Source organism: Echeneis naucrates, chromosome 24, assembly GCF_900963305.1.
Source record: "Echeneis naucrates chromosome 24, fEcheNa1.1, whole genome shotgun sequence".
Taxonomy (NCBI): Eukaryota; Metazoa; Chordata; class Actinopteri; order Carangiformes; family Echeneidae; genus Echeneis; species Echeneis naucrates.
The window spans coordinates 10565209-10582730 of NC_042534.1; the positions used below are offsets into that span (position 1 = coordinate 10565209).

General features: G+C 39.5%; 1 protein-coding gene across 2 annotated transcripts in view; it reads right to left on the reverse strand.

Annotated features, from left to right (window-relative positions):
- Nucleotides 1-1917: 1917 nt before the first annotated feature.
- nkain2 (sodium/potassium transporting ATPase interacting 2) overlaps nt 1918-17522 on the reverse strand; it is a 63572-nt gene continuing 47967 nt past the window's right edge. Inside the window, exons 5-7 of one of the 2 annotated variants that reach the window (XM_029496604.1) lie at nt 10015-10075; nt 5321-5402; nt 1918-2713 (exon numbers count right to left, since the gene is read on the reverse strand). In XM_029496604.1, coding sequence (XP_029352464.1) covers nt 2704-2713; nt 5321-5402; nt 10015-10075 — 153 coding nt within the window. In that variant the 3' untranslated portion in view covers nt 1918-2703. Of the gene's footprint in view, nt 2714-5316; nt 5403-10014; nt 10076-17522 lie in introns of those variants that run through there. The other variant, XM_029496605.1, reaches the window with a different exon arrangement.

Sequence of the window (17522 nt, forward strand, 5' to 3'; positions counted from 1 at the left end):
GTAGTCAACTAGAAAAAACAGTAAACACGGCCACGTGATTAAAAAACGTCAAGAAGTTCAAAGTTACATTTCATCGTTTTACATTGTAGTAGCTATTTTTCTCCTTTACTTGGCAGACATTTCAGACTGTGTTATTGATAGAAAAATCACAAAGTTCACATTTAGGAGTTGAGGAGCATTCAACAAACCAAACAGTTCCCATTTTAAGAAGCTAGTTAGTGACACGCAGCATGAGATTAAATATGCAATAGTTTGGAAACACCTCATGCAAACACACAAAATGTTGTCTTTGTCCTCCAGAGTGAGGGTCAGTGGAGCCGTGTGGGGCTGCGACTCTGAACGCAACCACCAGTTTTGTTAAAAAACAAACAAACAGATAAACTGCTGCAGATTACTGGGGTGTGGGTGGGGTTGTAGGTGGACTTTGAACGCAGTTTTTAGAGTGAAACTGTCTGTTAGTCCATCCTATAAAGAGAAGCCACTATTCCCGCGCCAACCTTCCACCTAAAAAATGTTCGATTTACAGGGAAGGCCTCAAGCGTTTGGTCCACAGATAGCAACCAAAGTGTAACATGTTTAGCCACATTTCCAGAAAGAATCAGCTGTTGTTGTTTGTTTTTTGTTTTTTTACATTGAGAAAAATAAAATCTGAAGTCTTGCTGCCAATGGGATTTTTCAATCTAATTGTGATATCTTTGCTATTTTTTCTTACATGGGAACCAGAGAAAAGTAAACCTGAGCCCCATTAGGTTTTGGTCCCAGTCTGTGGCATTCAGAAAACAGGCTTTTACAGCTGTCCATGTGGTGATTCAGTTGGCACTTTCAGCATAAAAATTTAAATAGCGAGGTGTAAGGGGGAAGCTGCTATGTCTCGGGCCTTCCTCTGGTAACATTTTTCTCCTCGTTAGTCTGCAGATGAAGGAGGATGCTTTCAGCACCGGCCTCTCTTTTGTTTTCCTTTTTCTCACCAAGCTATTAGTAGTTTGAGTAGCAACACATAAAGAATAATTCTTTTTAAAAATCAAATAATAGTCGAAATTAAAGGCTTCTCTGTTCCCACACTATTTTTCATCATTTCTTATGATATAAAAATGCCAATCCATGACAAGATTCAGGCCACTTTGACTGTGATTGTCATCTCTTTAAAGGGTCTCTTTTCCCTATGTGTAAGCATTGCCTCGGGAAGATCCGGACTGCTTTTGTATTATTCTTGTTATTAAAAAGAACTAGTTGCTGCAGACGATAAGGCTGATTGGGCTCTTTATCTAGCTTCCAGCATTTTTGCCCTCAATTTAATTTTTTCTTAAAAAAAAAAGAAAAAAAGAAAAAGAAAAAGCTTGCCTGCTGAAAACGATGGCCGTGGTATCTGTTAGAGGACTGAGGTGGATGGGATACTGTTGCCTGACCTCAATCAGTCTTCGGTTATTATCTCTGTCATGTTCTGTCTCTATCTCCCTTTACGTGTCTGTCTTGGATGGAAGACAAAATATTTAGACAGCAAGAGACCAAAGAAACACACCCACAACCAGTGTCTTTCTATATTAATATGGAAGAAAAGTTCCCATGGTCTTTGGGAAGCTGCAGCTAGAAAGTATCTCTTAGGTTTCCTCTCTGTCTCATCGTCTGCCTGTCTGTCTACCTCTTGCACCTGTCAGTCAAGTCTTCAGTCTTCCTGTCTGACATACAGGATTCCTGTTGTAAACATTGTTAAGATTCACATTAATAGTAAAAAAGTTAGGTGGTTGTAGGCCTATTATATGTATGTGTATGTGTGTGTGTGTGTGTGTGTGTGTGCGCGCGCGTGTGCGTATTCACATGTGCATTTCCTAATGACTGCATCTGCTTCCTGTACATATGGAATTATGTAATGATAATATGCAAATCTACACACAACACTGTTATTTAACATTCAGAGGATTTTTTTTTTTTTTTTTTTTTTTTTTTTTATGAAAGAACATGATAAATGTGTAGCATGTACTTGTGTTTCAGTCCCATCTACTTTTATCAGGCCTCCGTCTTTGCTCTTGCTCTTACCCAAACGCAACATAAAGAAATCTTAGAGAAATGAAGTCTGACATTCCTTGATCGGTCGTCTTGATCGGAGATGCTTGGTCAGTTCGGTTAAAGTTGGGTCTCGGTCAGGCACAATGAGCAATAGAGTTCCAGAGACAGTTAAACAGGCTGTATTGTGTACACACAGATGTGTCTCTGGTCTTTGGTCAGGCATATCTGCACTTGAGAGCTTTTTGATACCACAGCACTTGAGAAAGCAACTTATTTTCTGCAGAAATGTGAAGCAACAGGGCTCCGTGTTAACATTTCCCTGATGGCAGGGATCCCCTTTGGTTTGCTTCACAATGTATACACCCAACAGCACAAGTAGAAGAGCGAGTCATTGTCCAGATTGTGTCCTTCGGAGTCAGATAAAAGCATATGTCCTGCAGTTACCAAGTTCAACCACACAAGGCCAGTGTTTCACCAAGAACACACAGAACTGCATTAAAAAAACGACAGACATGCAGACCGGGAAAGCCTTCAAATTGAGTACTGGGGATATTTTTAGGTTGAATATTTTAGTGCCTTCTATCCTGCCAAGTAGTCTGTGTTTCAGTTGTTGTTAGTAAAAAAACAGTTGGAACGGTAAAAGCAGGATGGTAAGCAGTGGTGGTTGGTAAGGCAGCACTCCTGGAGTAAATCCTGGGTTTACTTTGACCTGGAGAGGAGAGAGCAAAGGAGAGGGTTATTCATAATTCTCCCAAAACTACTTTTTTTGTTCATTTAGTAAACAGTGGAACTTGAATGATTAAGTTAACTGGCAGCGTTATTTAAGTGCATGCGGCACAGCGACTTTGAAGAACACAGACTTTATGCGGCACTGTCACACATTAGATTTTAACAACCTTTTTTTATTTAACTACAGAACCACTTCAAAAAAATCGAGCTAGAAGGACAGGAGGTTATTGATAAAATGAAAACAGATCATTTGCTCCACATTGTCACTGATAAAGTAATTCACCGCAAAACATAATATTGCTCGATGAGAACATCAGAGGCACTTGTATGGTGTGCTTTATGAAAGATAATAACACTCAAGAGACAGATTAACACACTCATGGGCATAGTGGCTTTTTGATACACCCTTTTGATACTTTTGTTACACGCGTGACAGGAAAAGAAATCAGGAGAAGCAAGAGAAGATGAGAACAGTTTGTTTGGTTACCAAGACAATTTAAATCAAAAATTGTTGAAACAGTAAAAAAGACAGTTAAAGTTAGACCATTTACCTCTTTAGAGAGGAAACAGCACACTGCCCCTCTTACAAATCAAAGGTATATTCAGAATAAAAGAGATATAGAACACTGTGATGTCTCTTATTTTGATATTTCAGTTTTTTCAGCTCAGTATTTTTTAGTAGTTATGAATTTGCTTCTGAGAATTAGTGGCTGTCGTTTAGCATTTAGCAACTTAACTTCTTTCCTCACGGGCTGCTGTTCAGCAAACATTGCATTTTGTTGTTATAAGGGAACTGAGAGCAATCTATCACTTTTTTCAGTTTAAAGCCCAGATTTCCTCTCTTTATGATATCAAGGTTTTGCTCTTTGAATTAATCAGATAACAATTTAATTAGTTATAGGGATAATACAAATAAAATAACAGTAATAGAATATTTATTGCTGATGCATAATGTTTCCTTGGTGTATCATCATCATTAGTAATAAAAAAATGTATGTTGTGTTATCCTGCTTTTGGAATGAAGCCTAACTGTTGTACTCTCATTACGATGTAACAAATCACCTCATTGGTAAAAAAAAAGATAAATAGTTGTTTTATTTTCCAAAGAGATTTAAAAGTCTGGAGGCGGTAGTTATGATCTTTTATGTGTGTGTGTGGGGGGCAGAAGCAGGGTGTGGGGTTCCTTTGGGGTGGTGCAGCTGATGCTTTTTTTTATTGGTTCCTCTGTCCAGGGCTAATAAACACTAAAGCAAAGGGACAACAGCTGGGGAACAATGATAGCATATTGATGATGTTTGTGCGTGCGTGTGTGCACATTTACATGCGTATACATTAATGTGTATATAAGGACAAGCTGTCCATCAGCACTTTCACTGTGTGTGATGGGATGTTCGTGGGACCGACACACATCTTCAATGTGTATGTGCTCCTAAGTGCTTTTGTGTATGTGTGTGTGTGTGCATAGTGGTGGACTTGCTTGTGTGTGCGTTTTTCTGCGTTTGTGCAGCCATTATCTTGGGGGTCGATGATTTATGATCTGTGTTATGGCTTGCACAAGGGACGTATAAAACTACAGAATGGTCCTTTATTGCATTTCTTCTTTGTTTAGTCCCATGTTTCATCCATCATTGTGTTTCTCATCTTCTTCTTTCTCCCTTTCTCTCTCTCCACCATTCTCTCGCCCATCTTGATCTCAATTCCTCTTTGTCCATCTCTCTCTCTCTCCGTCCATCTGCAGCTCCCTCTAATTCACTCCAGCTCTTCTCTCTAATAAAAACAGTTATTGATAACCTGTCGGCTGCACATCAGTGGAATCACCATTATTCTGCCTTGTTGTTTGTTTAAGTGCTGTAGTTTTTGTTGCATTGCTTGGTTGCTTTCTAGAGGACAAAGTGAGGCCGTAAGACTGATGCAGTGCAGTTGTGTTATTCTATTGGCTCATCGACCAAGGAATAGCTTAAGATCTTGATGAAGCTGATGAAGGTCTGAGAAAAACAATACTCAGTTTCAGGAAATCACCATCATGATATAAAAGAAAAGCTTTCGAAACACCAAAATCCACTTCATAACACAACAATAATGCTTAAGACGACCTTTCCCGTTCGCTGAGGATAAATGGCTGACAGGCAATTATGAAAATCAGTGTCAGCGTGAATGACATGAAGGATAAGATGGCTTTCATCACATGCCTCACCTTTATTGGCAACATGTGAGGTGGGTGATGAAAGCGCTACGGCAGTGACAACTGATGAGACCTTGTGCTGATAAATGATAAGACCTTATGCTGATGCAGCAGGGATGTGCTTATATCATTCCATGCAGACCTCAAGATATCAAACACAGATGAAGATTACTCCATAACACAGCTTGCTGTTGACAGCAGGGCTGGATTTAAGACTGTGAGACCTGTCAGCCTCCAAGTTGCAAACTAAAACATTTCCTAGCTTTTAGAAAGATTTAAGAAAGAGAGGAATACAAACTGTTTTTTTGTTTTTCGTAATGTTGAGCAAAACACAACTATATTTATATCTACATGTTGTGTATGTGTGTGTGTGTATTAAAAACCCCTTAAAGTAACTATACTTACATGTACATGGGCTGTAGTTGAAGGTGGGAGGTCTTCTGAGGCCCCTGGTAACCATATGAGTCAAATCCTCCTATAAAATCAACTGCAGAAAAAAAAAAAAAAAAATACAAATCACCAATTAGACGAAGAGTATACCCAATAGGGAACCTTCCCACCACAGATGATTCATTTCATTAACTTCTCGCCACCCTAGATTCCTCAACAGCACATTTTGCTCAAGAAACACTGTGACTGTCAATGTTTTTACTGCTAATCAGAGTTGTAGGAATAAAACTGTTTCGATTGAAGTTTTGCTCTAAACTGTATAAAAATCCTGCAATGCAAATGTAGATCTATTTATAGGGAGAGGACTGAGACGTATGCAGCAATATATATTTATGCCTTGAGAATACTCTTAACGCCTAAATTATCTAGGATAGCTGCACAGATTCACAGAGTGAGGCGCTGCCAGCAGGTGGTTGCTTTCCTCAGACTGAGGCAGAGTGCATGGACTTTTCACGAGGGGGAGCCATGATATTTTTTTTTTACTTTGATGTTGGAGAGCTCATAAAAGGGTCTTCCTTGCCTTGATCAGCAGCATACTTCCTTATTTATTCAGAGAGCTTTCCAAATATTAAGCACAATGTGGAATCTGGCTGTTGCTGCAGAGATGAAAGAAGCTCAAAGTTTACCTTCAGTCTGCAATAAGGAGGGATATACAGAAAGTCCAACTATCATGCTCGAGCCAATAAGGTCAGTTGCGTTTGATTTCCAGCGAATATACAGACTACTGCAGCTGACCTGGATGTCAAAAAGCTGTAAAGCTTTGATTGTTGCCATGGTAATTGAAATCCAAATCTTTATTCAATGTATGAAAGCGGCTTTTTTGGCTGTTTGTTTTTGAATTAACGATTCTTATATATCTTATGTACATTACCACAAAAATCACATATAGTTCAAGGACGAAATAGTAATCAAACATTACTCAGAACAATCAGCATTAATTGCCATTGGTCGCTCTCAAACAAGGACATTTTATAGTAATCAACTTTGTGCATTATAGTTCTTGTCTAACAGATCCTGTATCAAGTATCACATGACCATGTGACAGGCCAACATATCACAACATTCCCATGATGTAAAAAGCCAAGAACCTGAAATAAATTTGAACTTTGTAAGGATGACAAAAAAAAAAAGTAGAAAGCCAAAATAAACAGGCCCATCACATCAGTTGATGACAACTTTGGCAGATCAGCTGAAAACTCTAGTGACCACTTTAGCCATAAGGAAGAAGGTTTGGATACCCTTTCCTGTTCCAATGAAAAGGAAAGGATGTCCAAATCTTTTGACTGGTAACATATTTCTGCATATCTGTAAAGGTGCCTGTCCTCACCTTCCTCTCTTCTTTTAATTCTGTCTGATTTTTTGAAACGCAATTATTACAAGTCACCACATCTTTCTCACACCTTTCCCTTAATCCCCTCAATGTATGCATGTGAAATTTTGATTATACCACGCAATGGGGCAACAGATGATCTTCTTTGTCTATCAGCAGTTTCCCAGGATTGCAGCAATATGGTGATGTTTTATGATCATTCAGGTCATTACTGTCGTTCCCTCAGACAATGCAGAGCCATCGCCTGCGCCTCATGCGCCATTTCTTTGTGTGGATCCTTTTGTGGAAGAATAGCCTGGTGTGAACGCTAAGGTTTTCCTGCTGATTCATGCTGCAGTCAAATAGTCTCAGCAGAGCTTGTGCCGTGCAAGACCTTTTGAACACAAGAGGAAATGGAGCCCCTAACCTTGTCAGTGTGCTGCCTATCAGGTGGTAGTACACACATGAACATGAAGTCTCTTGTAAGGACAGATTTTCTAAATTTTTACAATCAAACTGATTTACTTTATCGTGACATTCCGTTATTTTATTTCTTTTTTTTTTTTTTTTTAGAAATGTTTGGAATTGGCTTAAGATCCATATCTTACACAAAGGCGGATTATACAACTGCTTCAGTAATCTTAATGTGTGTGTGTGTGTGTGTGTTACTCCTGTGCGTTTCATAAGAATCTGTCACACACACATTTGAGTAGCTGTGAGACAACTAAGACCGACTATAATGATTAATCTCCTCTCTCACTCACACACACACACACACACACACACACAGAATAATTATCAGAGTAATTAGCTTTCTCAGCAACTCAAAATCTTCATTGGTCCTCTGTGAGTATTAGTGTCTTCACCCAAGGCGCTTTTCCCTACTAAGCTCCCTGATTATAGTTTAGTCTTCCAGAATGCATTATTGTGCAGCTACATTCAGGACTTAAGGCTCAGCAACATGATTATTACAATGGATACCAGAATTATTGTGGAGAAAATGATCTTTTCCTTATGTGAAAACGTAGTATTTGACATGGCGTTGCCATCCATGCATATTCATTAGGCCTTATTAGTGGCCTGAAACCTCAATTTGAGTCCTGATTCCTTCTGATAACATTTATCCCATGAGAGGCAATTTGAAGAAAGACTCATGTAGCTTATTATCGCTCATCTGTGTAGTGTGAATGTCAGCCACTTGTCTGTGTGGGTTCCTGTTTCTTCCCACTGTCCAAAGACTCACAATTTAGTCAGAGGGCATCTCTGTGTTACACATACGTGTTGATGAAAATGTGAATGTGTCGGTCAGTGTGTCCTTCTTGTAAGATATTGTAAGCACAAAACCATCTCTAAGAAGCATTTTAAAAAATGATGAACAGATGGTCAGCATATATTGTACAGAGCTGAAAATTTTCCTGAATTCGTTAAAGCCACTGATAACTTTTTCTAAAACCTTAAATATTCATGACTAATTAAGAAAACAATGTAGCAGAAGAGAAAAGTTCTCAGCATTGTTTGTGACGTCTGACGGTGCCAACAAACACAACTGCCCCAAAACTGCCACTGCGTCTGACTCAATTGTTGCTGCACTGATTGGTGCATGGAAATACTGTACATTGAGTCATAATCGTCCAAAAACTTCAATTTATATTAGTGAAAAAGAAACTTGGGAAAAAGCGGTGAAGTAGTTTCCTGCCATCACAAAAAAATTCACAAAACTAAAATTATTTGTTACCAAATCATATCACAAAATAAACCCAGAAACTTAATTATTCTCCATAAAATGGGACTCTGAACTGCTCTTCAACGTTAAGCAACAGATGATTCAATATTTAACGGTGACCTCAATGAACACAGGGTGTTTATCACTGCAGAAACACTGGCAGGCATTGAGGCAAGGCTCACCTAGAGTTATACGTTTTCTGCTGTTTTGGAAAAAAAAAAAAAAAAAAAAAAACACAAGACAAAACATAAAAATAAAATAATAATAAACATCCTCCGCCAATCTCAATCTTCAGCTTGCTTAAGGCAAGAAGGCAAGCAGGCCAACCTGTCTGCACTCAGGTCTTCAAACTCCACTGTTCCAGCCTGCATTTATTGCCTATCAATATTTATGTTGTAGCAAACGGCTTCCTCAGTCCAGTGTTGAATAAGACATGCTTGGGTACTGATCCTTCAGCAAAACAGCTGCATCTGCTTTAATAGAATAATAAAAATGATTGGCTCAGGTAAATGGGCTAATTCAGCTTAATGCTCACAGAAAGATGTTGCACTTAAAATACAACAATCATTGAATTAACATGCTGATTGGCTTTATTTTTCTTGCTCTTACCACCGTCACACCAGCTATTTTATCTGTCAAAATGATGTCACTTTAGCCTTGTACTGTACAAATTGCGCACTTCCCAATCAACATAGTTGTGCTGATGAACTGCTGTAAATTTAAAAGGCTGAATAGAGAAGAAGATGTTTTAATGAACGGGTTCATGCTTTTTCTTGCTCCCTGAGTATCTAGTCTTCGTCTTGACTCGTGACTGTTTGGTGATGGTGCCTGAAAGCGGTAAGTTTGTGGGGAGTCGTAAGAAACACTTTCATCAGCTTGTATCTACATATATCTTTTCTTCGTCAACTCTCTCAGTCTCTCGTTGCTGTGACACCTCAGCATTGATAACTGCCCAATCGTCAGCGAAGCCACCTGCCTTGGATGGCGTAACACATGCCTGTTGCCTTAGTGAGAGGCAGGAATGGGGGATGGAGATAAACAGAAGCATCAGTTTACTTGATTTCTGGACTCAGAAGTACCAGCTGCATGAACTTCAAGCACCAAGACCTACTTATACAAATATATTTCATGTCCCAGACTCACTCACATCCCTTCACTAAGTAGTGACTTTCCAGTTATAAATGGAGCACCTCTGCCAAACTTTGGCTTTCTTCTCATATTGAAAAGGACAGGTGTGCAGGGTGCTGCAGTAAGTGTGCTACAGACATCAGCAGTTTGGAGGGTGGTGAGTTGTTTTAACCTTTTTGAAACTTGGAACACAAGCACAAAAGTACAAAAGTGCAAGATGAAGACAGCATTTTTAGATGTTTCCAACACAATCTGCAACTAACTAATGAAGGCCAAGGAAGAAATTGCTGTAGCTGCTCTAAGTACCTATGTCGAGGGTGAAAGTTATCCAGGTCAACTAAATATATGAGAAATTTTTATCAAAAACTTTACAATGAGACCTTTGTTGTGTACAAGGACTAACTACATTTGCAGGAAAATACTTGTGAATATATGTAAACTTTTTGTATATTACTTGATGTGAGTATATATGTATGGCTGGGTACTTACAGCTATCCTCCTCTTCAGAAATGAGTTTGACCACATAGCAGGCGTAGATAAACCCCACCAACTACAAATAAAGAGAAAATAAAACATGAGTTAAGTGCAGACAGATAAGCAGGCAGGCAACAGAGGTATGGTGTAAGTTGAGCAGAGCACCGCTGTGGTATTTTGCTTCAAAATAGAGCACTTGAATCAGTGGCGCCACACACACACACACACACACACACACTTGTTTCACCAGCTTTGGGTGGAGAGCTAATCAACATAATGTGTACCCTTCACCTTAACCATCACCTCAACCAGTGCCTAAGCCTAACTCCACAGTCCAATTCCACCGGGACCTCAGTTTGTGTTCCCACAGTAACCGTCCCCATGAGTTGGTGACGATAAAAGCAAACACGCAATGAATATCTGGCAGAAATACAAAAATAAAGCACTGTCACAACCTGCGCCTGTTCTCACAGAAGTGAGACAGCGATCATTGAATTTCCATCCCCTCCAATGATTCTGGTTATTCAGTGTCATAGCAGATAGTTCAGTATTTGTCACTTCCGACAAAATGAAAACCTTACACCGCCATCCGCGCTTGAATGGGTGTTGTTGTTAGATGTACCTCAGTTTGTTCTACTTCATCTGTTTGAGGCCGTTCATAAACCTGAAAACATCAAGGGGTTACACAATTATGTTCTTTTCGTGACTGATACAAAACAGGTGTGCGCGCACGTGTGTGTTTTTAAACAGGGATGCAGCAGTCCACATTAACAGAGCATCTTTAATCTGAACTCTCATTGGTCGTCTGTTTCCTAGGCAACCTCTAGGAGGTAGCTCATAGGAGCAAGGATGCAAGAAGTTGCCACACATTAGAGCATAGATGGGCCAACTTAGGGTCAGCATTTCAGTGACCTTACTACCCTGCAAACAAGGAGGAGAGAGAGAAAGAGAAAAGAATTGTGTGACGAGACGAACACACAGACAACAAAAGGTGTAGGTTGAGCTACAATATGTGTTTTTGTGAGGCATTACAATAACATATTAACCCGAATAAGGTAGCCTTATTGTTCAAATAAGGCTTCAAGTCCAAGAAAAATGACATTGACCTTCTTAGTATTCCACTGACTGCATAGACACACACAAACACACACACTCAGACGCACACATGCAGTGATGCACAGGCACGTAAACACACGGCAAGGTGCAAATGTGGGCAACTACATTTGCAATTCAGCGTATATCTCAAGGTCTTGACCTCATTTAGTCTAAATAATGTTTAGCTCCCTAAGCTCCTCTCCTTCATCCGTTTCTCATGCTCTCTCCACACACTCACTATTTCCTTCTCCCCCTTCCTCTCCTTCGCCTTACATCAGTATTTCCTTCCTTGACCCATTCCTTATTTCTCTCCCTTTCTCTCCTCTCCTGCCTTTGACAAGTAAATGAGTCATACATTTACAGTGTTTTGCTCAGTGGGGGAGAAATTTACTTTAAGCTGAGCCAAATGCTGGAAGTAGACAATGCTGCCAGCATCAGCACAGGGATGAACAGTGATGAGAAAATCAATTTGGATAACATGAGGCTGCATGTGGCAGGGTGCCTTGAAAAATCACCACTGCTCAAACACTTGCTGGCTAGAAAATCTGAGTTGCCACTACCACTGACACGAGTTAAGCAGAATACCTTTATGTTAAATTAAGATTGCCTTGGTCAAACCACTGACTGCCTCCCCCGTCTGCTGCCAAAGATTTATTATGACTATTCATTTTAAAGAGGACCTTAAATGCCACAAAGTTAAAATGTTGTTTAAAAGACTTTCAAGAGCTTGGGGATGTTGAGTAAAAGCTGATCTGGAGTCTGTTCCGTCGTCTGAAGGCTCATTGCCTCTGAAAATGACTTGGGTGCAGTTTTGTTTGCACCGCTGCACAGTGAAGAGAGCAGTGCCCACTCAGCAATGGAGAACATTTGATCAGTTTTGACAGACTGTGTTTCTCTGCACATCAATATCCTGTTAATATTCTGGATACTCAAGGATTCTGTTTTGGTGTTGCTGCGTGTAAACATAATATCCTGTTTACAATAACCCTGATTATATCTTCTCCCGGTAACCAGGATGCACCAACATAATCTATGACGGGTTTGCTCCTTATCGCATTTATTACTGGAGTTCGGGGGTCTGTGTTGGGTTTGCATATGTGGTTGAATTTGGACTGTCCAGCTCAGCAAACTTCGAATTCAAGATTTTCGAGTTTTGCAGGATTTTAAAAAAGTTACCAAAAACACATTTTATACCTAGTCGTAGAGAACACACTCTCCAAGAACAGTTGCAGCTCTGACTAATAAGTTAGATCAAAATAAATTCCCACCAACAGTCCACATCTCTTAGCCCACAATGGTGTATTGAGACAACATTGACGTTCTCCTTGAGGGTAACTTCATTTCTTCTTTAGTATATTTTACTCCCAGTGAGTCATACAATATGGTCACAGCGTCCAGATTGTTATGTTGCTGCAAAGCAAAGCGGGAAAACAAGTTTGAATCACTGATTCCGAACTCATGTGCCCTCCTGCTTTCAGAGTTAAGATGTCAGCTTCAGTTGTACACTCCCAGTCAAAAGTTTGGACACATTTGAATGAGAACGTGTATGTTATCTGACGTCACCTTCTTTTAGCCTTTAACTGTTTCAGATGTTGCCCTTATGTGTTATATCAGTGCCTGAACACCTACATTTCGCTTCTATTTGTATATGTTTTGATGTGCTAATGAACTATTAACAGAGAGGTAAAGGTGTCATATTTCTTCCCTGGTTTGCAGCTTCTGTCTGAATTTAGATGCAGCAAATTAAAGTGAGCTGCTTACCAGTTTTCCAACAGAGACACTCCAAATTTTTCATTCTGTCTGTAGAAAAATGAAGGAAGTTGGGTGAGATGAGTGAAAATGAAAACAGCATCACTTCAGAATGGACAGGATCCATGACCTGATAGGCCTAGCAAGCAATAACTTGAACGAATTCACTACTTCACCTCACGGAAGCTTGTACCTCATTTGAACGCAGGAACCATTTCCATGGCATTTTATGTACACGTCGCATGCTATTCCAGGAGGCAGGAAGACAGTCTTTCTTCTATTTCTCAAACGTACTGTGCAGCAGGGGCTTGTTGCCATGGTAAACACAGCAAATGTAGATAGTTATGCAACAGTAAGTCAGCAAAACAAAGTGGCATTATCTTAAAGGAAAGGGAGAGCAATGGTGTGGGTAATAAACTGTCAAATGTACATGTTCCTGCCTCTCCACAATTGTTGACTTTGACATCTTTTACCTTCGGAGCTTGAACAGGCTGTTCCGAATAAGTGTTTTTAATGATGATGACTCAAAAGAGCACTGCATACGCACCCTCTAGTAGCCCACATTTGGCCAATTTCTACTCACGCCTAGTGCCATGGTTTGGATTTTTATCCTTAAGTTTATCTCCAGTTTCTTGGGAAGTGTAATTGTGGCATCAATTCAGTCCTATTATCAGATCTGTCTCTCTAAGTCTGATAATGAAGTGAATTAGTATGAAATGAAAGTGAAACCGGGTCTTCCAGTAGTATGAGCTATTACATCATAGTGCTGTCCTGGGTTTGAACTTGCCTGATAAGGTCTCAAAAGACATTCGAGTTGGCGTCGATGCATTGGTGTGATTGTTAGTGTCAACGGCTGCCTATGTTTATTTGTCTGTTGTGTGGTACACTGCTGGCCCGTCCAGGGTGTACCCTGCCTCTTGCCAAATGGTCAGCAGGAACTTGAAACTCCCTGATCAGGGCACTGTCTGGGGAATACCATCTGCTATTTTGTGCTGAGGATAATTCTTTTCGCCTCTGGGTCATAACGACTGAGCTCCCCAAACAGTGCTTGGCGATGAGTAAGATGGACTGGAAGAAAAGCAAGGTTAGTCAATGTTAGTCACGCGAGTCATGTTAATGTGTTCAGCAGGTTTCAATTTAACCACCGGCACTAAACACACAGTACATCTGAGACTGACGGTAATGTGAAGTTTTGTAGGTATTTGGTAATAAACCAAAGAGCAATGTGGTGGGCTGACAACCATCACCAACATGGTTAGAAAAAACTATGCAAAAAAAAATCTAAATTATTCAAGGTTAAATGGTCACTTTGTATTTGATTTGAGTTTATTGGAAATAATTGAATTTATCAATCAATGCAATAAATACAGTAAGATTTTGATTTATTTATTTACTTACTTATTTTCAGAATAGAAGAAGAATTCAGCCTTAAGTGTCAAGATATTTACATTTCCCAGTTTGGGATCAATAAAGTGTCTATCTATTTTAGTACTAGCATTCATGTATACATTTTTGATTTATTAGTAGATTTCACTGTCATCTGGCAGACACAAAATTTGCCCTCAAACGTTACAAGTAACACTGTAGCTGAAAAGATCAAGAGTCCCATTAATGTGTGGGACCATCATTACTCAAGTGGAAATAAAATATCATTAAACTAGTAAACATAACTGAATCATCATTCTTTCCTACAATAATCTAGTCCTAAATGTTCCCTTAGCAGAGGTTTTGAGAACACCTGCAAGTTTTGAAAGGAGCTCAGGGAGAAATTAGTTGAATGTCAAACAGCTGGTGTTCGATAAGGAAGGCAAAACCTGCACCGTGTTCTGCATAGCACGAGACCAAAAATCCAGGGAAGCATCAGGGGAGGAAACCTTTTAGAAGAGCAAGGACAGATGCCAGGGGAAGACAGCTATAGGTCACTTACTCAGCGATGCAGATTATCCTCCAGCAAGGAGGAAGGTGAGATTTCATTTAGCCAAAACAATCAAAGGTGAGAGTGCTGACGCCGCTAAATCATACCCCTCAAGGTCTGTAAAACTTGTACATCTGAATCAGCTCACAGGCTGATATATGACCAACATTTCAGGAGATGATGGCAATATTGAGTTCCATGATGAATCCTGTCCTTCGGCTCCACAACCTTCCTTGTTGATGAAGCCTCGTTGTCGTCTATGTGTTTGATAATCTTGCTTTGTACTGAATGCATTACTCTGTGATGAAAACGTATTCATCTCAAATGAATGAATTCATGACTGCTGCCCCATCACCCTGCAAATAAACTGTGCTGTGATGAAGGGGTCTCATCTGTTGGATTAAATCAGTTTATGTGCTAATAATGGCTGCTTATACTCAAACCAATGTTTTGCACCAGTGTCTTCCCCAACCGCTCTCTGTAAATCATTTGTGATGAAAATATTGTTCTCGCAGATCAGAGCTGCAATGAGAAATTGTTGTAATACCACAATCGATAATTATGTCTAATCACCTAGATTTGTTTTTGTCATTTGACACTAGTTTAAAATGGTGCACATGTTAGAGCAACAACAAAAACAAATCATGAAGTTTGAGTAAACTACACGATCAACCTTGTACTCTAACAAAGGACGCTTTATCTAACAGCTCTTGTATGGAGCAATTTTGCAGCTGCCACCTACCTTTCTCTTCTGGAAGCTCTTATTTAATTGATTTAAGAATTTCAGTATTACCTGTCTTAGTCGGAAAAAACAAAGGCAAACACAAAAAGGAGAGCTTTTACTTATTCTGCAAATATTCGGATTAGTGCTGCAGAGCACAGCAGTTGCTTTGGTTGACTGACATTCAATTCTAACACCATTGTTCTTTGTCTTCCCTTCCTCTTCACTGATCTTTGAACAACTGCATCTATGAAAACCAATTTGATTCCAGTGTCGCTTCCGTGAATATATTCTGACCCTGACTGGACATCATTGTCTGATGTCAATAACAACAATGTCACATTCATTCAGTCAGTAAAAAATGAAAACAAAAACAACACTTCATGTACTAAACTCTCAATTTCCTGCTTTCCAAATGATGAAAAAGAAACACTAAAAACAGTTTCACTCACTTTTCCATAGAATTCTTTTCATATAAATATATAATACAATACAATATACACACACACACACACACACACACACACACACACACATATATATATATATATATATATATAATGTGTGAACCCAGAGTATGTTTCCTTTTGTTTTGGCCATGGCTGCTATCTTTCTCATCATTGTTACAAAATAGACCTTAGGTTGTCTGTCTTCTATATGAGAACTGGACCTGATAGTTCACATGAGTAATAGTGAGCAGTCAGGATTTCACTTTGTTTTTTTAATGACCTTCCAATGTTGATACTGTCAGCTCGTTCCGTGCTATTTTTACAGAACAACTGCAACAATTTAGATTTTTACATCAGAAATATGTCAAGGACATGAGCCAATTTGGAGCATAGCATACTTGACAATGGCTGTTGATAGTGTTGGGTATTTAGTTTGAAGTGAAGGTAAGTAGTACACATTCGTAGCAGACAGCGGCAGACATTCGTGCTATACTTTTCATCAAGTGAGCTTGATGAAAGGTATAGCATGCAAACAAGCAGGCAGAGCTAATGAAAATATTCTTCATGGGAACAAATAACACATCATAGTCAAGGTCATTTGACTGCGCAGTGGAAGGCTGAGTGCTGAAAACAACAGTTGGTGAATTTGCTTATTAGTTCCTCCACTCTGGCTGAAGATATGTTGATCACTTAAATTACTTGCTGGCATGCACTCTAGACCACTGAGCCAGCAGGAAGCCTCATCTCTGACGTTTTCTTTACTGAAATCATTTAATCACTGCTATCTGTGCTATGAGGCAGGTAGAATAAAACTACATAAAAAAAACTTGGAATCACAGATCTTTTGAACGCTTTCCGCTATTTTGCTAGAGTTTGGCAGTGATGACACCGTCTATACTTCACAAAAGGCGGTCTGGGGTATCCCTGGAGAAGATTAATGCTCAGTTTCAGCTCAGACATTAATACTGTGCACCAAATTGTAAAGAGGTCAGAGTCTGTTAATTCTTAAAAATACCAAGTCATTTGTTCAAACAGTCAGACAGCAAACCAGTCATTTCCCATCTGTTAATCAGTTAACAATTCAACATGTAAACAATAGGCAGTGATGAATGCCTGAAGGAGCTAGATGCGAAAGGCCATTTTCTGCTCGGATAAATGCTCTTCTCTCATGCTGAATAAAAAAGGAATAAATAACTTGGTGAGATTTGGTGTGGAACTTATTCAACATACCAGCTTGTGACTCAGTAAGCCAGAAACAAAATCTGATGGTCAGTGAGCCATTATTCAGTCTGTCATGCGCTGAACTGACAGCCCAGCCAAACAAAAACATTCCCTACCAAAGAGCTTAACAAGAGCGCACGCCTCTGTGGCTGTTCTGACTTTCACACTATTCCGACACATCTTCATTAAAGTTTTCCTTTTTAATCTTGTCCAACACAGAGTGCCTTGATTTGTGGTAAACATCCATCCCACTGGTCAATTGTTCTACTTCTTCTTCAGTCGTACTGTTAACCATCCAGCACATCAGTAAATTATGCACACAACCTTCCCTTTAGTGCCCAGCACGACCATACCCTCGCCTCTCACTTAGTCG